Below are 25,996 nucleotides of genomic sequence, written 5' to 3' on the forward strand. Positions count from 1 at the left end.
CTCCAGCAGCCACTGTACTCCGTGTGTCCAACAGGGCCTACCTCCTGCCACGGTCCGGTCTGTTTTGACAGTGAGCAGTGTAACAGTGAAGTGTTCATTTGTGTTCGGTGCGACTCTGGAGAAGACGCCAGGCGCTTTACCAAGGTGCGGGTGGGTGTGCACCGGGTGCCAGGCCGGCTGGAGGATTGAAAGGGGTGCCCTCAGCCTGACCGTCCTGCTTCGTCTGAACGTTTGGTCTGGCTGTTGTTACAAGTCCCACCAGAGGCTCCTGTTACTGCGAGAGACAGACGGGGGGGATACATCCCCTGCCGGTGTGTAGTGTGTTACTGTGTGCACCTGCCAGGCCCTGTGTAGCCTCCGTCCCCCTGTTGTGTGTGTGGGTCTGACACACCCAGCAAGCAGAGACCTTGGCAGACAGGACAGGGCTGGCGGCACAGACCAGCCCCGGGCAGAGCAGAGCAGAGCACCCGGCGCCGCCTGGCTGCGGGCACAGGTCTGCGCCAGGCCGGCGTGCCCGGGAGCTCGGCCTGGGGCACCGGGCACAGAGATGGGGGCACCGGGCACGGGGGGTCCCTGAGGGGCTGCGGGTGTCTGAGGGGAGGGGCTGAGGCAGGGGGTCCCCAGAGGCGCAGGGGGCGGGGCTCAAAGGGGGTCCCCTTGGCGCAGGGGGCGGGGTCCCATCCCCCAGGCGCAGGCCCGTGACGGAGGAAGGAGCGGGGGGGGGGCCCGGCCGCCCGGGGATGCCCGGATGTGGGGCCCGTGTCCGCCCCGCGCAGGCGCCGAGCCGGCCGGGTTCGCTCCGCCGCTGCGATGCCGCCTCCCCCCGCCCGGGCCCCGGCCCCGGCCCCGGCCCCGGCCCGCACCGCGCGGGTCTCCCGCTGCCTCAGCTTCAGCGCCTGCCACCGGCTGCACAGGTGAGGGGCCCCGGGTGAGCCCCGCCCCCATCGCGCCTGGTCCCGGGGGGGGCCCCGGGTGAGCCCCGCCCCCATCGCGCCTGGTCCCGGGGGTTCAGTCACTGCCCAGCTCCAGGCACCCGCCAGGCCGCGAGGGGAGGGGAGGGGAGAGGCGCCCCCCCCCCCCCATGGACTCAGGGTCCTGCCCCGGTCCGACATCCCGGGGGGCGTTATTCCGCCTGGGGGAGCTGTCCCTGGTCCTTACTGGGGTCTCCTGCGTTCCTGGCCCGCTCGGCCAGCCACGGACCGGACCCAGAATCCAGAGGGTCGCTGGGTCTAGCCGCTGGCAGGTGCAGGAGGGAGACGAAGATGGGCCCCGGATCAGGCCCGCGGCACTTTCCGCCCTAGTCCGTTCGGGTTCAGGGCCAGTCAGGCACTTGTTCCCGCGGGCAGCCCGGTCAGTCTGTGCACAGCAACAACAAGGAGAGTCCTGCAGCACTGCAAAGACTCACACCTTTAATTTCAGCACACTGACCCCTCTTTCAGCTGTGAAACTGACCAGAGCAGGGAAAATTCTGCCCATGGAGGCTCTGGGAGTGCAGACTGGGGCAGAGAAAAAGGAGTGAGGCCCCTTTCTTTCCCCACCCTGCCCTCCGAAACAGCAGCGTTTGTAAACAAGGGCAGAGTGAAATTGGGACAGGACTGGGGTGAGTTTCAGGGCTGTGCTGTAGGCCAAAGTGAACCTGACCAGAATCTTGTCTATTTCACTCTGAGTAGTGGAGGTTTTTCATGGCTGGTGGAGGAGAACAGCAGCAGCTAAGGCAGTTTTCAAGCTTTGTCTTCAGGACCAAAAATTTAACTTCCTTCATTGTTCAGTGGGCAGCCGTGCACTTTGATAGCTTGTACTTTACACGTTTATGGTCCAATCACCTGTTTCCCCAGCAATTATCTAAGATGCTTCATCTCCTGCTTTGTCTGATGCAAAGGGGACTTGATGGTGAGTGGCGCCTTCTGGTTTTCATGCAAAATGTGAGTCGCATGTTTCAGATGTGTCCTCCTTCTTGGTCGGCAGCTGATCGCCACCTATTCATCCCTAGACTTCGCATCCTCTGGGAGAGTTGGTGCAATGTGAAAGTCAGAAGGGATGACAGTAAACTTAGCAATGATCCCACCAATCTCTTAAATATCTCAGCAATTCTAGATTCGACAGCCTGCAGTGTTTATGTTCAGAAACGAGACAGTTCTGCCAGCCATCTGGTCCCTTTTGTAAACAACGGCAACTCTTGTGGTATTGCAAACTCTCATACACACACTTTTCAGGGGATGAGTGGATACTTGGCAACAGTGCTAGTAGTGAGAAGTCCGGATGCTGCAATGAAACAACCAGCAGCATCCAAACTAACAGACCCCAAATATCCTAAGTGGGCTCCTTCAACGCCCCATTTCTTTAGCCAGGAATGTTTTACGGAGTCAGTAGAGAAACACAAGATATTGACGAATGTTTATTATAACAGAATAAAATAAATGTAATAGTACTTCACCAGCCTAATCCATCTGTTTAAAAAGGAGAAAGTGACTACATATATTTTTCCGTTGGATTACTAGCACATACAGTAATTTATGAACTTTTAAAAATCAAATTACATAGACCTGTTAAGGATTCACCATCCCTTTTCATGGTGTGTTATAGACAAGGATGGGCTATGGGTAATGTCTTGGTCCAATGAAAAATGAGACCACAAACTAAAAGGTGTGCAGAGAACAAATCTTGCATACACAGGGCCAGGATTGACTCAGGCAGGGGTACAGAGCCAGAGGAGGCAGAGTCTGTGAATGAGATGTTTCAGTCGGTGTATGTACTAAGGAGATCAGGGTGTGGGGGAGCTAGGAACCAATTCCAGTTGAAATGAAAACGTAAATGTTTGTGATTAGCCTTCAAATGCAATTTTTTATTTTTTACAGTAAGTCACTGAGTGATGAAGAAAACCTGAAACTTTTTGGGAAATGCAACAATCCAAATGGACATGGACACAACTATAAAGGTAAGGGGCTGACTGGCCTGAGCGCTTCACTCATTCTTCCAGCCCCAGAGAGAATTAGTTCACATGGTTTTAAGACAGAGACCTTTGGACGGGATCTGCTCTCAGCCGTGCTCGTATGAATCAGGAATAACCCAACAGAAGTCAACGACACTATGGAACTGAGAGCAGACTCTGGCCCTTTGTTTTTGTGGTGGCAGAGGCTGCAAAGGGAAATAAGACTGATCATCAACAACAGAGAGTCCAAGCCACAAATCGGACTTCTAGGCCATTAAATAAAGAGTGAATCTTATTTAAAAATGCTACTAAATAAACCAAAGCTGCTTATACTCCAGGGGATAGTAAATCTTAACGGCCGTTTCCAAACAAACGTTGGCAAACAAACGTCATCCAGAAAAACAAACCTAGTGATTGTTCTTGTGGATGCCAATCTTAGTGTGCACATGGCCCAGGCATGCAAGATTGGATCCTTTTGGTCAGCAGTATTCATCAGGGCCACATCTGCCGCTCTAGGTGCCCTGACACCTCCCATCTGAGGGCATAAAGGGCAGAGGGGCCCAACTGGCCCTCAGTTTTTTCTGACTGCCCATGACAGAGAGGCAGAACCCCTGCAGTGTCTCCTTACTCCATGCATTGTGTGGTTTTCCTCAGCCTTGTATATAATAATTAGATAGTAAAGTTAGTGTAGTTAGTGTCATTTTTTTTTTTTTATGCCCATTGGCAAAATATATAACGTTTCAGTTAGCTCAGAGCACCCACACAGAGTACTGGCGTTACACAGAAGCCAAGACACTACCATTAAAGCCATTAATGACGGGCGATCCCGGTGCCTGCTCTGTCTGGGAGGAGGACGTGCTGGAGCGATGTTCTGTCTGTCTGTCCTTTCTCTGAGTGCACTCAGAGAGCAAGGGAGGTGCAGCTGAAGCTGTTCCTCCTAGAGAGATCGATACAAGGCTCCTTGGACACTGAGAGGAGAGCTGCAATGCGGGCTCAGCCATCAGGTCAGCCTCCCTCCGTTAGTGTACTGATGAGTTCTAGTCCCATGCTGAGCCCCCAGGCAGCATCCACTCTGCGGTCCCATTTGTCCATCACTTCATCGGCATTGACATCTAATGGGCGGAATGGAGCAGTGCTCCAAAGACGAGCCCAGGTACCCTTCGCTGCCCCCGACCAAAGAGTCATCGGCCACATGAGTCATCATTCGTCCAATGGCCATGAACCTAAGAAGGCCCCGTCATGTGCCCTGGGCTGACTTCTGAGTCAGTTCATGCAATGCCCTCCGCATGAACCACTACACTGTCCTCAGTGCTGATCCTTCAGCACCAACCCCCAACACTGAGTGGAAAATTTCCATTCACCTCCTCCTAGAGATTCCCCAGGAAAGCCATTTAACACTGGTTGCCTAAGAAGTCCATTGTTGTCTGGCACATTGTTCAGTACAGTCCTCTGGGGCTCATAACACTTCCCAGGGTTCACATCACACCCCCCTAGGAAAGTTACGTACAATCGTGGCCCACAATAACCAACTTCGAGAAATTAGACAACTGCTTGTTAGTCACCACAAGCGATATCTGTGCAGACAATCCCTCGAAGAACCACAATTACCGTAGGGTCAGTTACTGTTCTTTATACCGTGGATATTGTTTTAACAGTAACACTTCTAATGTCATTAGCAGCCTCCAACCCACCTCCCGGGGCTGATGAATGCTGAGTGGGCTCTCTGATCTGCCGCTGATGTAGTTTATTCTCATGTCCCTTGGATCACACTTATGACTTGGTGTTTTTCTTCTTCTAGTTGTAGTGACTGTGCGTGGAGAGGTACGTGCAATCATTATGTCCTTCCTTGCCTTCTTGGAGGTATTAGGGTGTGGTTTCCATGTGCAAATTCTTCAGACCTTTAAAAAACCCCAAACCTTGGTGTTTGCCTTAGTCCTGGATTGCTTGAAAACCCTGTTTCATCAACTATAAAGAGGAAGATTTTCTGTAATCACTTGCATGTGAGAGATGGGTCCCGAGAAGGTAGCTCTCCTTCTCACCCTGCCTCTCCCATGGACATGCAGATGGCCACATTTCAGCCCCACTCTTGCAATGAGCTTTATGTAGCCTCAAGGATCCACCCACACAGAGCTCACTGCAGGATCTCAGCCTTAGTTTCTGCTCACAGATCTGGATGGCCTCCATCCTGAGCAAAAGTGGGGCTAAGCATTTGGGAAGTTTTGTCGTTGCTACCTGATGCCCTTTGCTTTTATTTTGTTTGACTGTGTTATTCCCATGCACTAAAGAAACTCAGTTTCAAAGAGTCTCCTCACCCCTACACAACTTTTACTGATTTGGAATTTTTCCAATGCCTGTCTGATACTGTCAGTGCTTCACATAGTACAACCAATGCAGTGAGTACAAAGTTTGTCTGTCAGCATTGAACTGCCAGTTCATTAATGACCCACCAAATACCCACTAGGCCCACGCCCTCTGTGGTTAATCCTTTGGCCCCCAGATATCGGAAAAGCTGGAGGTTTTTCCTAACTCTCAAACACTGTGTTGTGAAACTGGTAATCACATCATAATACTGGAGACATCATGTACCAAAGAGCTGGATGGTCTCTAGAGATGCAGGTGATGGCTATGGAGCAATCTCAGTGCAATCTGATCTGGGACCGTATATCCTGTTGAGAAGTTCCCTAGTCTGGAGGGATACACATTTTCCTACAGGAAGTGAGAAAATCTTGTTCTCACTCAGACTTGAACACCCCGCCCTGTTTAAAGCAGCCATAAATATTAAACCTCCATCCTCCTCGGAAACCCCTCAGCCAAATTCCCTGTGCTCATTACGCTGTGTGCAAGTTTTTCTGACCGCATAGAAATAGAAACGCCCGTTGAGCATCAGAGCTGTAAAATCCTCTTCCCGGGGCTTGTGACCTTCGTTCACAGGGCTCTTGCCCCCTGAAAATGGTGGGAGGCCACAGTCCTGGCTTTAGCTCTCAGCCAAGTTGTCCCAGGGAGGTCTGGGCCACAGAACAAGGGCTGTCTAATTCTGTGGTTGCTGACTGTGAGAGTTAACATGAGAACGGCCAGACGGGGTCAGACGAATGGTCCGTCTCGCCCAGCGTCCTGCCCTCTGACAGTGGCCGGTGCCAGATGCTTCAGAGGAATGAAAAGAACAGGCCGATTTGCAGTGGTCCATCCCCTGTTGTCCTGTCCCAGCTTCTGGCAGTTGGGGGTTCCTGCTAGACAGTCCCAGCCTGGTGACCCGTGGCCATCAGCCTGCAGAACAGCAGGTAGTTCAGGGAAAAGACAGATTTCCTGTGCGCTGTGGCCAGGCCCCACTGGTGCCCCTGGCTTGTGCCTGGCCCTCGCTGGCCAGCAGTTGTGTCTCAGGTTGGGGAAACAACTGATTAAATCCTTTTCCCTGCCTACTGGGCTGCTTCTCTGTGTGGCTGATGGGCTCTGCCCAAGCTCTGCTTAGTGACCATGTGTGCTGGGCAGCTTTCTTCTGGTGTAGACATTACGGACTCCACCACCCGTCTCTTGAGAGTTGCGGATACTCCCTTGATAGCCACAAGGGGGTGCTCTTCGTGGCGTTACATGAGTCGGGCTGACGGTCAGATCGTGTTTGACGGTGCAGACAGAGATTCTTCTCATGGGTCAGGATTCCTGAGTGCCCGTTCTGGAAGCTGCAGACACCCGCTGGTGTGGCTTTGTGCCTGCTAAGGCTTTCGGTGGGATTGGTAGCAATTGGGTGGGGAGAGTTTGTAGAGGTGCTTATTGCTCTCCTTTCTCTGTTTGCCCTATAGATTGATCCTACCTCAGGAATGGTCATAAACCTGACAGACCTGAAAGAGTACATGCAGGTAATGCCACTGTACTCCTGCAGCTCTCGCGTGGGAATCGGCTGTGGCAGAATGGTCCGGGGAGGTCTGGGGAAAGGGGGAGTAGCTATTGTTAGGATGGGGAATTGGGGAATGGTTTATGAGGTAAAAATGCTTCAGCGCTGTGTCCTGTTGCAGTGCAACACCCTCTTCTGGCCCCAACACTGGCCTGTGAAGTACAAGGGGTCTTTGACTTCCCTCAGCAGCTGCACACCGTGTTGCTGTCTCCTTCTAATGGTGCTGCCCTGGTACCTCCTTACCAGTTCTGGGTGCTTAGGACCCCTCAGGAAAAGGCCAGCATGAGACCCGATGACATCTCAGTTCCCAGCCACTGACACAGCCGGGCCCTTCCTGAGTCCCGGCAGGATGGTCAGAACCTGCCCTCATTGTGCCCCCTTGACATGTCCCATTGAGGTGGCTACAAACGTCCTTCCTCTCTGCCCTCAGGAAGCCATCATGGAGCCACTTGACCACAAGAACCTGGATAAAGACGTGGCTTACTTTGCTGATGTTGTCAGGTGGGTAGTGGGAACTCTTGTAGAACTAGAATCAGTGCCAGGGTCTAGCCCGTGTTGTTCTATGGATAATAATGGGTGCCATGGATATGGTCTGGCACCAGTTCAAAGGCCGTTAATTCTCCAGCTGTCATTCAATTTAAGTTGATCGGCTACTTCCCCATCATCTCTCTATCATCCATCATTTCATGTGTGTGTTGTTGCATGTGTGAGAAGTCCGTGTGCCTTTACTGCTCCATGTCTAACTGCAGCCCCGTTTTCCCTGCAGTACGACGGAGAACGTGGCAGTGTACATCTGGGAAAACCTCCAGAAGCTCCTGCCCTCAGGGGCTCTTTATAAAGTCAAGGTGTATGAAACGGACCAGAACATTGTTGTGTACAAGGGAGAAGAGAGAGCTCCTGAGAAATGAAACTCAGCTCCCCTGAGCACAGAATTCGGAGGAATTAATCGGATCAGTGCATCAATGGACCATTGAACCCCTTTGTGCTGTAACTAGTACATAAAGCCAGTGATTTTGTTTTTTTTTTTTTTAATATAAGGTCATTTTTAGATAATTAAAGACAATTATTGTGGCGAGCTAATGAGGTTTTCAATGTAATTTGGGGTTCTCAGAATTTGCTGACGTCTTATCTGCTTTTTATCAAAACAGACCAGTTCTGCAAACCAAAACCACCACGCTGATGTGAAATCCTCGGACCTTTCTGCATGTGTTGAGTAAGGCAATGCAGCTCTCTCGAGAGGAAATGTACGAGCAAAACCTGTACCTGTTCTACTGGCAGAAGTTTTGATTTTCTGTAATGAAACATTTGATTTGATTGTGGGTTTTAATGACCAGGGGGTATTTTGATGAAGTGGAGATGGAGAAACAGCTTTTCCTCCTTTTTGTGGCTGGCACGTCTGTTTCCTCCATAAGAGAAGGGACTGGTGGTAGTGGTGAGCGTCACTGTTTTTTGCTGTGTTTCTCCTATGCCGTAGGCTGGTTCTCAGGAACACTTTGATCTAAGATGACTTGGGGTTTCATGAAGACCGGCTGCTATAAACCACAAGGGCAGAGAATGTTTTTGTGTGTTTAACGGTGCTGATGATAAAGCTTTGCTGGTGATTGCCAGCCTGCGGGCCTGCTGCATGTTGCTCTAAGGGAGGAGGCAGAGCTGGAGGGGAAAGGAAAACACTGTTACCCATTTTGACTGGAGGGGTTAGCCAAAATTCAGGATCTAGCTAGCGGGTTGTTTCTGCTAGACGGAGAAATTGCTGCTGGAGTCAGGTATTTATTTGTTGCAATGCTGATCATTTTCAATGAAGGTACATAAAATCCTGTTTCCCTGAACGTGGCAGGAATCAAACAGCAGAAGGCAGTTTCTTTGCTCACACTTCCAGGCCCCGTTCTAGCCAGCACGTAGCCCAAAAGCTCGCTCTCTTTGTCTCAGGGTCATGCTACCAGTGCTTCTGTGTCTGTCTCTTTGGCTTTCTGCTGCCTCTGTCCCAGTTTCTCTGCTGTGTTTTGCTGCTTTTCTCGCACAGACAGACACACTGATCAATGCCCTAGCCTCCTGCTTTACATATTAGTCCCCAGGGAAACCCCTTGGGCCAAATGGCTCAGCTTCTACTCAAGATTTGCCATGTGCCTATGTTTGCAGTGGTGGCTCTGGTCCATATAGGAGCTCTGGTCCAAGCTGTGTCACAGACCATGGCCCACTTCATTGTTGCCCTCAGCTAGGGACAAAGGGGTGGCAGGGCAGGTGCCTGCTCTGTCTGGGCAGGTGTCAGCTCCCACCCCACCTCATCCTGGGGTTATCCCTGATACAATGGACCTCTAGGCTCTGGAACAGCCTCTGAAGCAAGGCACGTTCTAAAATGCATCAGACAGAAGGCAGGCACGTGGCGGGGGTGCACCTGCACCCCAGCAACTTTGCACCCTTGCAAGCCTCCTGGGGCCATTTCAGCAGAGGCACAAGGCAGGGCTACTCTGGGCTGCACGGGCCTGCGGCTGTTCCTGAAATGTGGAGGTGCATCAGCCCAGAGAGTGCCTGGAAGTTTGTGATGGGCCCAGATACCATGGTGATGGGGGCCGCTCGTGCACCAGAGGCAGGGGAACGTTGGAGGATTTGACAGCTGGGTGTAGGGCATAGTTGGGCGTTTTGAGCACGCAGGAGACACAGCCTCTGCATAGGCCACTTCACTGTTGATTTAATTCCGTAAGGTGCCTGGATACCCCAGGGATGGGCAGAGCTACGTAGACATCAGACTAGACGTTCCACTTCAGCTGAACCTGGGGCCATCTGTCTGGTCTCCCTTGTAAAGAAGGATCTGGCTGTAGGAGCCGGATGTGTGGTCGGATCACGTGTCAGGATTACATTGGATACAGAGGAGGCAGCTGAGTCTTGTGGGTAGCGACGGGTTGTTCCAGTGTGGGGTGGTACATGACAACGAAGGGTGTGCGGTCAGAGGGGGGGTTTATTTCTGTATTAAAGCAGGTTTCCTTGGGGTAGTAGGGTGGCCGTTCCATGAAACAATCTGCTTCTCTGGTGGAATGTCCTTGTTTGGTGAAGGCAGTTCTAAGTGTGTTAAGGTGCATTGCAATGTGGTATTTCCTTTATCACATGAGAATTGCTCTAAATGGTAGCAAGAGTGATCCGAAAGTCTGACCAGGAAGAGATTAAGGGTAATTTACAAATACAGTTTCAAAATAAAGTGAGACACGGGCAATCATTCTATAGTCAAACAAGGAAATATGTGTACCAAGAAGGAATAATAAATCAAAATGAGTTAGAAAGGTTTAATGAGGCTTATCTAATATTTAACCTTGACCTCAGTTCAACACTGGTGGAGGAATACCTATCCGCTACCCATCCACTGTGCTAAACGTTGTATTCAGAGTCATGACAAATACCTGGACTGCTTCCTTTTAAGCTGTAAGAGCTTTAGCCTGAGAACACAGCTGTGTGCTGTGGCCCTGCCTGATCTCTTTGCTTCCCTGCTGAGCCTCTATCAGCTGTAATGGAGCAGGGGCGAGGAGAGGGAGAGGAGGGAATTTTTGCCTCCATTGTTCAGTTCTGGCAGAGGGAAAATGCCCATTATCAGAGCTCCGTTGCTTATTTCGCTCCTGGTAAAGCTGCCGTGTTAGCGTGTAACTGGCTGCAAATTCATGCCAGCAGCAGAGCGTTCTACACAGACTGGTTTTAGCAAACGTTGTTTCCTTTGAAGCCACACCTCGGCCAGCTCCTTTCAGTGTGTACGGTGGCTAGAAAGGGATTTTGCAATATATCTGAAGTTCCTGCCAGTCTGTGGTGTGGTAGGGTGATGGATTGTTCTAACTTGCTACCGTGGAGGTCACTGTGACATAGCTGGGTGGGATCAGAATAGCCATTAGGCCTTTGCTGATTCACAAAGTGTTCTGTTTCTCAGAACCTTGCAGAGGCTAATGCAAAACACGTGATTCCCTTTTCAGACTATTCATGAAGTTGTTGACAAAGCGAGGGTTTTTAAAAGCTTGCCTTTGAGCGAGATTCTGGAAAGCTCAGGGTCAGCCGTTCAGATAGGCCCCAGGTTAGGAGAGAATGAAATAAAAGGTTGACGATGGGGTGGTGGCTTATGTGAGATGAGTTGAAGGCCTCAGGGCTGTGTCCAGAGAAAGACAAAAGGCCATGTCTATGTGTACCGCGCTGCAGCGATGCCGATACAGCTGCACCACTGCCGCGCATCTGGTGAAGATGCTTTATGCCGACGGGACAGAGCTCTCCCACCTCCATAATAAAGCCACCTCCATGAGCTGCAGAGGCTCTCCCCCCGACAGCGCTGTGCACATGAGTGCGTATGTCAGCGTAACTTGCGCTGCTCAGGGGGTGGTTTATTCACACCCCTGAGCGACATAAGTTATGCCAACATGGGGCTGTGGGGCAGACAGAACCTGAACAACCTGTGCCCCTTCTCTGTGCTGCTTATACAGGTTTCACTTTAGAAGAAATGCAAGCACTGGACAGAAGCCGCACCCAGAGCCTGGTAGGAGGCTGTCAGCTTCCCTGTGAAGCAGTTTCCGTGTAAATGAGTCTTACAGCCAGCTACACTGTCTGTGAGTTAATAAACAATCCAGATGTCATTCTTGGTGGGGCTCTCTAAGGGGTGGGAAATGAACCTCAAGCGTGAACCATGTCTACGAGTTACTATAGGCCGTGCAGGTAGCAACCCCTCTAGTTAGATTGCCTGACACTTTCCATTATAAGACACCTCGTTTTCAGTTGCTTATAACTGTGTCAAACGTAAATCATTATGGGCTGAAATTTTTCACGCTGAGTGTCTGCCTAAGGCGGATTTTTATAGGTTCATCTAAAATGTTCTCTTAATAATGGGTAGTTTTGTTCTCTTCTTTTTTCATGGAGCAGGATAACTCGGATCGCAAGACCATGCCTGTACAGCATTACCAGCATTCCCGTTTTAGGTCTGTGTGTAGAAATCATCTGGTGAAATGACTGAGCTGAAAATCACATTTGCAATTAATATGTGTGTGTTTCTGTTTATGATTGTGGGAAGAGACTAACAAGTGCTGGTCAAAGGCAAGCGAAGTGAAGGTATGTGTTGGACAAAGTTGCCCTAATTTAGCCCTTCCACTTTAATTAAAGGTGCTTTGGGCCAAGCTTCTGCTGTCATTCTCTGGGTAGTCCAGTGGTTTGCCTGCGTGCTGTGGCAGTGGGGGCTGCTGGTTTGAGCCTGCCTTGGTGCCTGTGTCCTCCTTGGCCTGCTAGAGGCCCCCTTCCTTTGCTCTTACCCGTTGAAGCCCTTCCACTTTAGTTAAAGGTGCTTTGGGCCAAGCGTTTCCTGTCATTTCCTGGGTAGTCCAGCGGTTAGCCTGCGTACCGTGGCTGTGGGGGCTGCTGGTTTGAGCCCGCCTACAGGAGGGCTTTCCCCTCTCTCTTGCCTCTTGAAGCCCTTCCACTTGAGTCAAAGATGCTTTTGGCCAGGCCCATTGCCAGCCTCCCTCTCTAGTCCAGTGGTTAGGATACTCGCCTGGGTTGTCGGAGAGCCGGGTTCAAATCCCCAGTCTGCCTGTTCAGCAGGGGTTTGCACCGGGCTTTCTGGCCTCTGTGGGGACTGTCCTTTAGGGTGTTCCGTCCTTGGGCGAGCCCCCTCTCTTTCTCAAGAGCTGTTGTCTTCTTGGGAAAGGGAGGGGGCTCTAACAAGGGCGGCCCACCCCGACTCTCTCCTAGGAGGTGGTAGCCCCCAGCTCATGTCCCTCAATGTCGAAGGGACGTGCCCTGGGGTCTGCCACGGCCTAGGTGCCTATCCTGATCACAGGGGACAAGAGAGAGGGGGGCGTTTTGCGTAAATCCGCAATAACTCTTTAGTAAAAAGCAGCAAGAGGGCCTGCGAAACGCCCCTTGCTCCAGTACAAGGGCTCCCATTTCACAAGCCAGACTGCCTCCCACGAGGCAACGGAGGGGGATTCGAACCAGGCTCAGCCACGCCCTAGGCAAGCGCTCTAACCCCCGGGGCAGCAAGCGCTCTGCAAGGCAGACCGCTTCCGGTTAATATGTAGCGAAAGAGGAGCAGCGTCACAAGGAAAAGACTCCAAGACCCACTCCGGGAACAAGACTTGAACCGGCAGCTACCCCATCCGCACGGCAGGAGCCAAACCACCGGACTAGAGAGGAAGCTGAGTGGGCCCTGTTGCCCGGTTCCCATTTAGTGATGTCATGAGGTTGGCCACCTTCAATAGGAAACGCGGAGGGAGCCAGGCCGTTGGAATAGGGGCTATCCCAGGACTTAGGCCAGTCACCGGCGAGGCGAAAGACCAAGGTTCAAGCCCCGTCTCAGGGAGCATAAAGAGGATTTGAACCCCTCACCCTGTACCCACCAGGGCAGTACCCAAACCACTAGACTACCCAGGGCTCAGTAGGCCTGGCTTTCAGCCCAGTGGCAACGTACTGCAAGCGGAGCAGCTTGGCGCGAAAAGAGCCAGGGAGCCCACGCCTCTGGGTACAGCCTAGCCCGGCACTTAGGCTGTTCACTTGAGAGGCAAGAGATGAAGGCTCCAATCCCTCCCCGGCAAGAAGGAGGCTCAAACCCCAGGCACCCACACGCCAAGCAGACAGCTAAGCCGCTAGACCACCCCAGGCTGTCTGCTTGCACCCTAGGCCCAAGGAGTAGGTAATGAAAGCGCGGCACAGCTTCAGCCAAAAGGGCCAAGGGGCCCACCAGGCCCCACCAGAACACCTCTCACTCCAATGAGTGGGTATTTACTGGAGAGCTGGGAGACGGCCGTTCAGGTCCCTTCTCAGCAAGCCGAGGAAGGAGTTGAACCCGCCTCACCCACATCCTGGGTAACTACCCAAACCACTGGACTGCAGAGGGATTCTCAGGCGTCGCCCTCGCCGATGGCTGCTTAACGAAGGAGGCACGGCCTCCGGCCGCTGCGAGGAGCATCCCGCCTCAGACTGGGCTTGTTTAGTCTGCAAAAGAGAAGAATGAGGGGGGATTTGATAGCGGCCGTTAACTACCTGAAAGGGGGTTCCAGGGAGGATGGGGCTAGGCTAGGCTGTTCTCGGTGGTGGCAGATGACAGAACAAGGAGCAGGGGTCTCAAGTTGCAGGGTGGGAGGTCTAGGCTGGACATTAGGAAAAAGTGTTTCCCTAGGAGGGTGGTGAAGCACTGGAATGGGTTACCTGGAGAGGTGGTGGAATCTCCATCCTTAGAGGTTTTTAAGCTGAGGCTTGACAAAGCCCTGGCTGGGATGATATAGCCGAGGTTAGTCCTGCTTTGAGCAGGGGGTTGGACTAGATGACCTCCTGAGGTCCCTTCCAACTCTACGATTCTATGACCATTCGCCGCCGTCAGGGACCGGGGCTCACGCGTGAGAGATTGCGGAGCCCTGTTCCGATTCCTGCGCCGCAGGCGGGAGGGTGGGTTGGGGAAGCTGAGCCAGAGTCTGCCACCCCCCCCCCCGAGGGAGCGCCCGCTGCGTGCGATGGTGGCGAGGGACCCCCTCAGGCGCCAGACTCGTTTCATGCGAGCTCGTTAGGCACCTGCCGAAGGCCCCGCAGCCCAGCAGAGGGGAAAGGCGGCGAAGGCTTCCCGGGCAGCCTGTAGCCCCGCCGTGGGGTGGGGAGGAGCCTGCTTCCAGTTCAGCTGGGAAAAGCCAGGCCGAAGGGGGACTGTGGACGAGGCGGCTAACGTCGTGACCGGGGTGCAGAGAGCGAACGAGGACGTGTGATTGTCCCCCTGCCCGTAACACAAGACCCCGGGGGCGAGGCAAGGGCGTGGCAGATGACAGAACAAGGAGCAAGGGTCTCATGTTGCAGGGCGGGAGGTCTAGGTTGGACGTTAGGAAAACGTTTTTCACTAGGAGAGTGGTGAAGCACTGGAATGGGTTAGCTAGAGAGGGCCAGAGCTAGGAGTGGGTTAGAAAAATAATGAGAGGGTTCATTGCCGATCAGCAGATAGGCCAATCAACTTGAGAGATACCAGAGCAAGGTTCATGTCCGTTCCCAGTGAGCATAAAGGGAGCTTGAATTTTACCCTGTGCACCCGCCAGGGCATTACCCACTACACAGGGCTTCAACCTTTTGGCCTAATGGTGATGAACTGTAAGTGGAGTAGCTTCAAGCAAGAAGAGCAAAGGAGCTCATGCATTTGGATACCTCCGAGCCCAGCACTTAGGCCATTCCTAGGAGAGGTAAGAGACCAAGGCTCCACTCCCTTCTCAGCAAGGCAGAAGGAGAGTTGAACCCCCAGCACCACATGTCAGGCAGACACGCACGTCACTAGACTATAGAAGGCTGCTGGATTTGTTTTTTGGCCCAGTGAATAGGCACTGAAAGTGGCACCCCTTCAGCCAAAAAGGTCACAGAGCCCACCACAACATCTCTAAGGCCAATGACTGGATATTTACTCAAGAGCAGGGAGATGGCTGTTCGAGTCATCTCTCAGCAAGCCAAGCACGGAGTTGACCACACATCCTGGGTAAATACCCAAGCCACTGGACTGTAGGGGGATTTTTAGGTCCATTGGTGCCCACTTAGCATCTACTTATATAATGAGAGAAGACCACCTACAGGAAGAAACACTGAGGGAGCTGCTACAGTGGAATACCTTGCAACCTGGGACTTTGGCCTTTCACTTGAGAAGTGAGAGAGACCAAAATTCAAATCCCTTCTTAGCAAGCATCTTTGGGATTCCAACCACTCATCTCCTAGGTAGCTACCCCCAGGACTGCACCACCGAGGGAATGTCATGGTGCTTGTGTCCCACCAATTGTTTAATGAAAGTGTCACATCCTTCATAAGCTATAGCATGTTAAACTATTCTTTAGTTCAGGGACTGAGGAACGTCCTTGACTGCAGGTGGCTGGGAGAGGTGAACCAGAACCTTCCACATCCTTGGGCATTACCCTAATCACTGGGCTAGTGGTTATCAGGGAGACCTGTGTCTCTCAGGATCTCTCATCTGAGATGTGGCAGATCCCTGTTCAAGTCCCTTTTCTTCAAGTGGCAGACAGAGGAAACTGACCCAGCCTGTCCCATACCCTTGTTGAGCACCCCAACCCCCAAGCTGAACTTTAGAGGCAGTTTCCTCCCCCACCGCTTTGGTGGGGTAGGCGGTCTGTGAGTGTGCTTACCAGATCGAGCCCCACAGGGAAGATCTGTCTCTGTCTCACTGATGTCTTCACTCTGCTGTGGTATGAAGCAAGCATCTGTGGATAATACGAGCTAAGAGTTGTTTGCTAAGGAGAACAAAACAAGTGAGAAACTGCCACCAAGAACAGCCTCCTTCAGCAGCACCTGAAACATGTAAATTATCAGCCCACGTGGAATCATGGAGCATTTCAGTTTCTTCAAGTGTCCCCTGCCAACACCGGATGGGTGGTAGATAGTGTGGGACATCTTGCTGCAGAAGCCATCCTCCCCTTAGTGGACTGAGAGCACCTATGCAATGAGGCGAGGCAAACGCCACAGGGAAGAGGTGGTGTGCTCTGATGCATGCGACTGTGAGAGAGCTGAGTATTGAACACATCAGAGACAGATTCTGAGGGGGAGTAGAAATGTTTCAACTATCTGCAAATTACTGTGACTATTTTTGTGAGTAAATTAGCTTGAAGGGGTGTTGCATTAAACATTGAATAGCTCATAGCTATATGGAGAGGTTACATAAGAATACATCGCTATACTTTGCTATTCACACCATAGATTCCTACAAGGCATTCTACAGTCCTTCTACTAAGCGTCCTTACTGTTGTATAAAGAGTTTAGTCAGATGCACAAAGTGGGTTGCAGCCCGTAAAAGCTTATGCCTGCAGAAATTTGTTAGTCTTTAAGGTGCTACAGAACTCTCGTTGTTTTTGCTGTGCACAGACTAACACGGCTACCCCTCTGGAACTTTTCACAATGATAGTAAGACGATAATTACAATTGTACCTGTATGCTTTAGATGTATGTCTCTGGCAGAGCAGACAAGATCAAAAATATAGGTTTTATATTTAGGGAGTAGGGGCCCTTGTTATCTGCATAACTTTGAAAAAATAGCACACCGAAAAACTTCTCAGATCTGTCCATTCTACAAATATTTCCATATATTACATGGTACAAATAACCTGATGCTGCTGTGCGACTACAGACTTTTGCTTTAACTGAAGGAAAAAAAAGTACAGAAACATGCATAAAATATATCTCCTGGGGCTAAATGTGTCCCAAACATTCCCCAACAGTACTATTTTGAGTACATAGTTACATTAGCAATTGTATTTAGAAGTTTTCTGTTAGTTTTGGTCAAAATTAAACTTCGTTTCTTTGAGTTATGGCCCTTTTTGTGATTTGATGATTTTTTTTTCAGATTGGCTGCCCAGTAACATTTAAACAGTACGTATCTGACAGAGAAAAACTGCACCACTGCCAGGATCTACATCCACTTTGGAGATGACTAGTAGCTACGTGCCTAATGTAGTAGCAATGAAATTTTTCTAGCTGATGGGTTACCCATTAGTGCCGAAAATGGGACTGAGCTCGTAGACTACTATTCACCCACAGTTACTGCAATGGTCATAAGATGGACTATTGGAGTTCTTGCCCCTGGGATGGGAAATGTATCAGCAATAGCAGAGCCAGGGCAAATTTCATTCTGCTGTGATACGTCCGAGTCACATAAAAAAGGAAAATAAATACACATAGCCTTTGGCACTGATTGATTAGTACTCACAGTAAACATCCACCTTGCAAAAGGCTTTTTTCCCAAGTGACATTTACAATCCCCCTCCATTACCTCCTATTTTTTTTTAAAGAAATATCAGCTGGCAAGTCAAATTTGGAGCCAGTAACACCAGGGTTATTATTGTGCTTTGTGTAACACAAATGTTTCATTAGCAAAATGATCACAAGACAATTCAATAACTATTAAAAAGTGTATGGATTACAAGCAACCAATCTGATGGGAGAACTTTTAATGCAGCTTTATGACTTATGTTAAGGACTTTGCAACAATCGTTTCTGTTAATTATGAATAAATGTTCTTTTGATGGAAAGTTTGCAATATCAGATTCACACTTACTGATTACACAACATTTGGGGAAATAGCTCCCCTGCGGGTTTAGGTTTCAGGATTCATCTTAATATCCTCAGCTCCTTCTATTCGCCTTTGTAGACAATAAAGTTTTTGTCAGATTCATAGACTTTGACTTTATACAGACATCCCTCTGGAAGGCATTTCTGGAGACTGTCCCAGATATATACAGCTAGGTTCTCTGTTGTGCTGTGGAGGAAACAGAGAGCTTTACAATTAAAAGACGTGCAAGTCAAGGGAAGAAGTGTGCTATTTAAGGCAAAACTAGGTGCTGCCAGAAAAATTTGAGCTTGCAGTGGATTCCACACGTCCAGTGCTTTGCAGACTGGTGCACTGTGCCTGCAAATGGAAAACTCTCCAACCACTGCTGCACCTATGCTTCATAGTGCCTACCCCGCCTCCGTGGAGCCGTAGAAAAGCTCTGAATGAAGTGCACTGTGCTGTCCTTGCATTACTGGCTAGGATAGCCACCTACCGTAATCAACCGTTCCTAGACAACAAACTAAACCAATATGTTCAATATCCCAGAACAGGCAGCAGGTATTTGGATGTGTTTGGCACTTTGCTAGACATTCTTTGCAGTCCCTTCCTGTCCCAGCCACACTGTGCACCTGGGACATCACAGTCAACTGGTGCATTTCTGTAGCGCTTTGCAAATGTCCGAGAAAATGAGGGGCTTGGTTCCTCCTCTTGCTTAGTTCTGGCAATTTCAATGGCTTTACTCCTGATTTACAGCCAGGGAAATGAGCAGAGAATGAGGCTCAAGGCCCCTTTCCCCAGGACTTCTCTCCAAATGTGGTGATGACAAATTGAGGCACATGGAGCTGATCCCACAAACCAAAGAATCTCAGCAATTTGTTCGTCACTGACATTCCTGTTGAATCATTCATTTCACCAAGATGCCCTACCTCTGTTACATATAGGCCTGCTCCCCTACTAACCCCCATGTCAACAGACTATATCAAATTAACTACCCGATCCAATCTGCTCAGTGGATTAGATGTTAATGGCTGCTATAAAGAGGACAGTGATGAAGTGTTCTCTGTGTTGACTGAAGGCAGGACAAGAAGTAATCTTGTAAATCTGCACAGTTTAGGTTAGATATTAGGAAAAACTGTCTAACTCTAAAGGTAATTAAGCTCTGAATCAGCTTCCAAGGGAAACTGTAGAATCCCTGGAAGTTTTTAATAAGAGGTCAGACAAACGCCTGTCAGGGCTCGTCTAGGTTTGTTATATTTCTGTGATTTTTCTAACTCAGGGCTATGCACTTAAACCTGGGATCTGAAAATTCAGCTGACTTTTCCCTGTCTGTTACATGGACTAACAATTCTGCAGTCACCAATGAGCCGATCACTTTGTTGATTACAAAACCACATCTTCCAGCTTCCCCAGATGGAAAATACAGGAACCTTTTATAACCTACCTACCACCCCCTCTTGGACTGTACAAACCTTTCCAATAGAAAGGCCTATTCTGCTTGTTTTGGCCTGTCTGTAAAGATTCAGTAAATCCTCCTAGATTTACTGACCCTGGCTTCTTGGGACATGCTTTTACAGTGCCAAGCCCAGTGGAGCCCTGATCTGGCCCCTTGGCACTTCTGCAATACCAACAATAAACTGTGGGTTAGGGTGCAAGAATTCCAAAACACCTGACTGAGCACAGACGCTGCATGGCAGAAATTCTAGAGGGAGAGAGAGAGAGAGAGAGAGAGAGAGAGATTGGCCAGTTTCCATGGACATTTGCTAGAATGTGGTGTCTCTGAAAGCGTGTAAGTATTTGCAGCCCAAGAGCAACCTCCCCAATGGGGCTTTTTACGTGAAGCTGACAGGACAGGGCAGACAGAGGGATGCAGTTGCTGACGATGGCTTCTGAGAGAAAGATCTGTCTTAAACAGAGTGGAGCCACTTGTCCCTAACCTAGTTCTGCCAAGAGACTCCGCTACTCACCTAACAACGTCAGCAAAATAGGCCACGTCCTGATCCAGGTTCTTGTGGTCAAGTGGCTCCATAATGGTCTCCTGGACAGAGAGGGTGGACATTAGCGGGTACATCAGTATGGCACATGTTAACCACTACAGGTTCATTGCTGGGGCCTGGACTCAGAGCTAAGTGCCCAGGGAAGGCCCTATGACATCTCTCGGGGAATCCCAGACACTTTAATGTGGGGAACTTTGATGATGCTGAGCCTTTGGCTCGGCCTTTTCCCACGAGGTCCTAGAGATGTGGTGTTGGCAGGAAGATACCAGGGTGAAAGTGTTGAAAGGAGAGTGCAGCATGTTGTATGGCTGGTGAGGGGAAGTTAAATAGGCTCCTCTCCACATCACACGCTAGTGATGGGGCTGGTAGTGGGACGATTTCCCACAGCAGGACAGGGGGCTTGAGATCCCATTTCAGCATCTCATAAATCAGCCTCTAACTGTCCTCAGGTCATTATCCAGAGCACAAATGTCGCAGGCTTCGTGCTCAGTTCGTAGCTTTTACGCTCTGCTCTGGAGTTCAATGTGCTCTGCGAAGACACCTGCTCCCCAGATCGCAGGGAGCCTTCCTGGATTTCAGAGCACTGGGAAATGTCATGGAGGGAACTTAAATCACAGGCACGGCACAGCACCCCTCTCTTCCTTCTGGCCCTCCAACCTTGCTGCAGATGCCAGTGAAATCACTCCGATGACCCGAGAGGATTGTAATCAGCATGAAAAGAACTAGTCATAGCATTATTACCTTCATGTATTCCTGAAGTGTGGAAACGTTCATAAACATGCCACTGGTGGGGTTTATCTACAGGACAAGTAGAGAGCAGAACCTCAGTCCACTGCTGGACATTTCTCTGCAGTGATGATTAAACATGCAGAAACATGGCAACTGGAACAGTGAGCAATAAGCCAGCTCATATATGCAGTACAGATCTGGAGCCTTGCCTGCCTGACAGGACACAAACCTGATATGCAAAGCAATGAGGAGTTTCATATTATGCTCTGTAATTCTATTTGAATCAGGTCCTTATCCTATGCCCATCACTGTGGTATTTCTTATGCTACCTTGGCAATTAGCCTGCCTGTAAACCGGGACTGTTTTCAGTTGCATAGTAATGAAACCTTTTCTCACAGAGGTACCCAAGGGAAACATGCCTGTGAGTTTCTTCAGACACTGCGCAGCTGAATTGAAATTGTGCATCGGGAAGTTCTTGTCTGATGGAAAGAGATTATTGGTAAAACACAATGACAAGAAACGAAACTGAAAACCAACATAAACCAGGTTGTTATTCGGAAGGTTAACAGGAGTTGTGCAATAGGGAGAAAGGCGATTAGTTTTCCTGTAGCCTGATGCAGACCGTGGTGTAGTGAGTTGGGTAAACTCAGGGCAAACACTAGCAAGCTGGATAAACTCTTCATCACCCCTGGCAAGGGAATGGGGCTTCAGGAAACCCTGGCTGGGACATGCCAGTGGACTAAGGCCTTGTCTGCACTTGGGATCAGTGGCCCACATCTGGTGTCGCTGCACTGGTTCAAACTGCAAGTGCAGACAAATGCACTGACTCCGCTGTTCCCTCCTTGAAACCCAGGAGAACGTCACGGGTGTAAATTGCTGCTCTACATTCAGAATCTGGGCCAGTTCACCTCCACTGGCTGCTGCCTTGGGGCCAATACCCAGCATAGCCAAGGCCTGAACTATAGCAAGAATTCCAAATGAAATCAAACAGCCTGGAAAAGGCGGAAATGAGCAGAGACACCTACCTCCCCACGCACAGTCACCGTCACTGAAAAGCAAACAGAAGGCAGTCATTGTGAATAGAACTCCCCTCGGCTTTTGCCTCTGCCAGGCACAGGTTTTGGGGAGAGTGGGAGTGGGAGGAGAAGAGGAATATCGCTGCAATGGGGCTCTTTAAATTGCAGTCAGCATTTTGGAGCCAGCTGGACATGGCGACCTTGCTCACCTTGGACGGCATGTCCAATATCTCCCTTGCCAGCAGTATCTGGGGGCTTCCCACGGACAGGAAGGCAATGGAGGAAAGCATATTTTGTCTCTCCTGGTGTCCCCTTAAAAGAGGTACAGATGCTGCCACAGAGAGATACAGCAGCAATGCTACCCCACATCATCCCTGCTCTACGGAAAGAAGGGACCCAGTCCAAGGCCTGATTTACAGAAACACTGAGTAGTTACAACTCCAGGTGAAGTCAGGGTGGGAATTGCAGATGCCCAGTTTCCCTGAGAATCAGCTCCTGAACCTGGAGGTTTAGACCCACTACAATACCATGAAATTATTACCCGTCCGTTTTATGTTAGCAGTTTGGAATTCTTTGCTTTGAATGTGAGACGAAAGCTGTTAGCTTGGATGGGAAAGGGACGGCATGTTTTTAGGCACTGAGCCGTATTTCCCTTTAATTGATCCTTCCCTTGGCCAGGGGAACATGCAGAGTGCACCAGCAGGGCTGCCCCTCACCTTTATAGTTGTGTCCATGACTGTGGTTGCATTTCCCAAAGAGTTTCTTGTTTTCCGCATCACTCAATGATTTGCTGGGGAAAAAAACAAAAACCACAAAGCCAGCCTTAGGGAGCTAGTGGCACGATAGCTTCCATCCCACGCTCTGTGCCCTGGCCCATTTCACTTTCAGCCCCTGGGCTGTCATTTTTCTGAGGGGTCAGAGCAGAACCTTACAGAACCACTTTTCAGGTCCTAGATGGCAGCTGTGTCTGCAGCTGCCATTGGATAGTGATCGTGAAGAAAGCTGGTGAGAGAGGAAAAAGAAACTCCCTTCCACTCACATAACTAAAGATGGAAGGGGAAGCCAGGAAAACTTGCATGGAAGACGCTGCCCCACTTTCCCATCTTCTGCTGCCCAGAGCTGTTCTGCTTTCCCAATTCTCCTGTTCTCTGCTCCTCAGCTTAATCCTGCCCTGCAGCTTTACAGGTGCCCCCCTCTCTTCCTTATGCTCTGCTCCCTGGCTCAGCCCTGCCCTGCTTTTATCTTCCTGCTGATCATAGGAACATAGGGATTGCCAGACTGGCTCAGACAGGTGCCCTGTCTAGTCTGATATCTGGTCACATCACAATGCCCAGCCCCTGCTGCTTCTAGAAACCCTGCAGTCCTAGGATAATCTGCCCACAGGGAAAGACACCCCCCTCCCAACATCTAGATGTCGATGGGTTTAGTTCCCATCCAAAAACCTAGCACCATCATAGCCGGTGGAACTACCTGCCACAAGGTAATTGTGCACCATTGTACAACGACTTGGGATCTCGGTCTCAGAATATGCACTGTGCTCTGAGCCATATTTAAATATATCACAAACTGTACAATGGTTTGTTAAACAGAGTTAGCTATAAATTACCACGTACAGTCTAGCTACACACACTAACCATCCTCTGAGGCATTGGCCCAGCCTATGGAATCTCGATCTTCTCTGGACGAAAAAGAAGGTCTCAGGATTGATAAATGCCCTTTAATTCCAAACCTGAGAGAAGCCCCACCCTTGTGGCTACATACATATTTCCCCATGCACGGTCCTATCAGCAGAGGAGTTGCCTGCAAAAGCCATATGCCCCCTTGCTGGTGGCTCAAGATGCTGCTCTGGTCAAATAGGGAATTGTGGGTAACAAACAGGCTTGACCGTCTTTGCCAGACAACTGTCAAAGTGTCTGGGATACAAAATTTCTCCCCCAGAAAAGGGCAATTGTGTCCTGTTACCTGCTCAGCCTGTGCGCGGCGGCGAAGGTTTCTGTTCTGGAGAGGAAGGCCACCTTGCCAGCAGGGATCAGCTTGCCATTTCGAGTGACGCTCTGCATCGCTAGGGCCGATGAGCAGCGTCACCGCCGAAGTGGAAACTGCTCCACGCTGGACCGCGCAGCCTCAATAAATATAGCCACACGCCATCATGTGATTCGCAGTACAGCAACCGGGCAGATGGAAGGGTTAAAGCCACTCTTGTACGAGATCATTTCCCAGATAACTCTTTGAACTGCATGACTACATCATTTGTGTTTTTTCCCCCCGGTTAATTGAGCTTATTTCCCTTACCCTCTGGGACAACGAATGGAAACCACAAGAAGTCATCGTCCTCAGTCTCGGATTAGACAAGATTCATTCACAGCTGGGATGGGACCCTCCGGGAAGGCAGATGAGCGTTCAGAAGGGTGATCAGTTCTGAAAAAAAATGTGCCTAGTTCAGCTAGTGATACACACATTGTGCGACTGACTGCATACGGGGCGATGGGAGGACAGCTGGGCCCTGATGCGGACTGGCCACTTGTGCACCGCACACCAGAAGGAAATGAGGGCACGGTTGTGTGGTTCAGGCAGCCTGAAGGGCTAACTTCATCCCTCTGCTCTGCCACGCCACAGACTCCCTGTGTGACCCTGCCTGGACTAACCAGTTAATCGCTCTTTGAGCTGCCGTTCCCCTCTCTCTCAAAGGGGGATAATAATTTTTCCTCTCTTTGTCTGCTGTGTCTCTTTAGCTGGTAAGCTCTTCAGTGCCTTTCTCTTACTCTGTGTTTGAAAAGCACCTGGCACAACGGGGCTCCCGTGGGTGAGGGTCTGTGGCACGTGCTATGCAGGCGGTCAGAATGGATGAGCAAAGTAGCCGCTTCTGGCCTTAACCAACATTCCCATTCACAGGTTTGAAGGCCTCTAAGCGCTGCAGTCCTCTTCCCACGCCTGGCACCCCCTGTAGGTTGTTAGAATCATAGAATCATAGAAGATTAGAGTTGGAAGGGACCTCAGGAGGTATCTAGTCCAACCCCCTGCTCAAAGCAGGACTAACCTCAGCTATATCATCCCAGCCAGGGCTTTGTCAAGCCTCAGCTTAAAAACCTGTAAGGATGGAGATTCCACCACCTCCCTAGGTAACCCATTCCAGTGCTTCACCACCCTCCTAGTAAAAAACTTTTTCCTAATGTCCAACCTAGACCTCCCGCCCTGCAACTTGAGACCGTTGCTCCTTGTTCTATCATCTGCCACCACCAAGAACAGCCTAGCTCCATCCTCCCTGGAACCCCCTTTCAAGTAGTTAAAGGCCGCTATCAAATCCCCCCTCATTCTTCTCTTTTGCAGACTAAACAAGCCCAGTTCCCTCAGCCTCTCCTCATAAGTCCTGTGCTCCAGCCCCCTCATCATTTTTGTTGCCCTCCGCTGCACTCTCTCCAACTTGTCCACATCCTTTTTGTAGTGGGGGGCCCAAAACTGGACACAAAATCTCGCTTGGCAGGGCTTCAGCGGCTCGGCCCTCGGGCTGGGTCACACAGCCAACATGAACCCGTTCTGGGGTAGGAAAGTCCAACCAAACTGTCTGTCTGCCCTCACCATGGTCTTCAGCTCCCGCTCTGGGGCTTTGAAATTCAGCTCCTGGCTTGGGCCTCCAAGTGAGCCTTGTCCCCTTGTCAGGGCTGACGCCACTTCACTGGTGGCTGGTGGGGAAACCCAGGCCCACCCCCTGCTCCAGCTTCCGACCAGGGACCCTATGACCAGCAGCCACGCTCCCTCCGCTCACTTCGATCCATTGCTGCTGCTTCCCTGGCCCTTCTCCTACCTGGCCCCTTTATCGTCACCCCGGCTTCCGTTCTTGGGGCCTCCCCCAGCTCAAGCGAATGCAGCCGGAACCAAACGCTGCCCACCCCACGAGTTCCCATGGCCAGAGAGCAGCTCCCCTCCCGCCCCGCCCCGCTGGTCCCCCCAGCCAGGGACTGACCTGCCTAGCTCTGCAGCTCCTTTTACCTGGGGCAGCAGAGCTCTGCTTGGCTGCTTGCATGAGGCCTCTCTAGGCAGGGCAAAGGACCCAGCTTCCCTGCTGCTTTCCTGGGGCAGGGTGTGATAGGACCCCAGGCCTCTGGCAGGCCAGGTGCGCCGCATCACAGTCCGTCCCCCCCATGCAGTGTCCATGGGGAGAGATCCTGGGGCTTAGTGGGAGTGAATCCTGAACTCAGGCTGTGATAGGAAAATGCTGGAGAACTCAGCTGAGTCCAGGTGTCAGGGGAAGAGGCAGCTGCAATGACAGATGAAGTGAGTCCTGCAATGAGAGTCCAGGGGCAAAGGGGCAAGTTAAACACGATTCACTGACAGACAACTGGCCTCAGGGAAATACAGGCACCACTGATTTGCCATGAAGGCTTCAGAGCGGCTGACATAGGCACACTGGACACACGGCTG

General features: G+C 50.7%; 2 protein-coding genes across 2 annotated transcripts in view; one reads left to right on the forward strand and one right to left on the reverse strand.

Annotated features, from left to right (window-relative positions):
- Positions 1–23,637, reverse strand: part of LOC137165604 (6-pyruvoyl tetrahydrobiopterin synthase-like) — a 30,444-nt gene extending 6,807 nt beyond the window's left edge. Inside the window, exons 1-2 of the mRNA XM_067566920.1 lie at positions 23,540–23,637; positions 22,294–22,367 (exon numbers count right to left, since the gene is read on the reverse strand). Of these exons, the coding sequence (XP_067423021.1) occupies positions 22,294–22,367; positions 23,540–23,637 (172 nt within the window). The remainder of the gene's footprint in view (positions 1–22,293; positions 22,368–23,539) is intronic.
- PTS (6-pyruvoyltetrahydropterin synthase) lies at positions 760–7,890 on the forward strand. The gene is made up of 6 exons (XM_067565511.1): positions 760–914; positions 2,856–2,935; positions 4,728–4,750; positions 6,724–6,780; positions 7,246–7,316; positions 7,582–7,890. Exons 1-6 carry the CDS (start codon positions 811–813, stop codon positions 7,721–7,723), a joined length of 477 nt encoding a protein of 158 aa, XP_067421612.1. The 5' UTR covers positions 760–810; the 3' UTR covers positions 7,724–7,890.
- Positions 23,638–25,996: the final 2,359 nt, after the last annotated feature.

Source organism: Emydura macquarii, unplaced genomic scaffold (assembly GCF_026122565.2).
Source record: "Emydura macquarii macquarii isolate MOO-44397 ecotype Brisbane River unplaced genomic scaffold, CSIRO-AGI_Emac_v2 contig_312, whole genome shotgun sequence".
NCBI lineage: Eukaryota > Metazoa > Chordata > Testudines > Chelidae > Emydura > Emydura macquarii.

What these genes read in the sequence shown, in the direction of transcription:
- PTS (XM_067565511.1), top strand. Translation starts at nt 811, where the DNA reads ATGCCGCCTCCCCCCGCCCGGGCCCCGGCCCCGGCCCCGGCCCCGGCC. An exon ending in TAGTGACTGTGCGTGGAGAG is followed by an intron (nt 4,751 to 6,723) that starts GTACGTGCAATC and finishes TTTGCCCTATAG; the next exon opens with ATTGATCCTACCTCAGGAAT. An exon ending in TACTTTGCTGATGTTGTCAG is followed by an intron (nt 7,317 to 7,581) that starts GTGGGTAGTGGG and finishes TTTTCCCTGCAG; the next exon opens with TACGACGGAGAACGTGGCAG.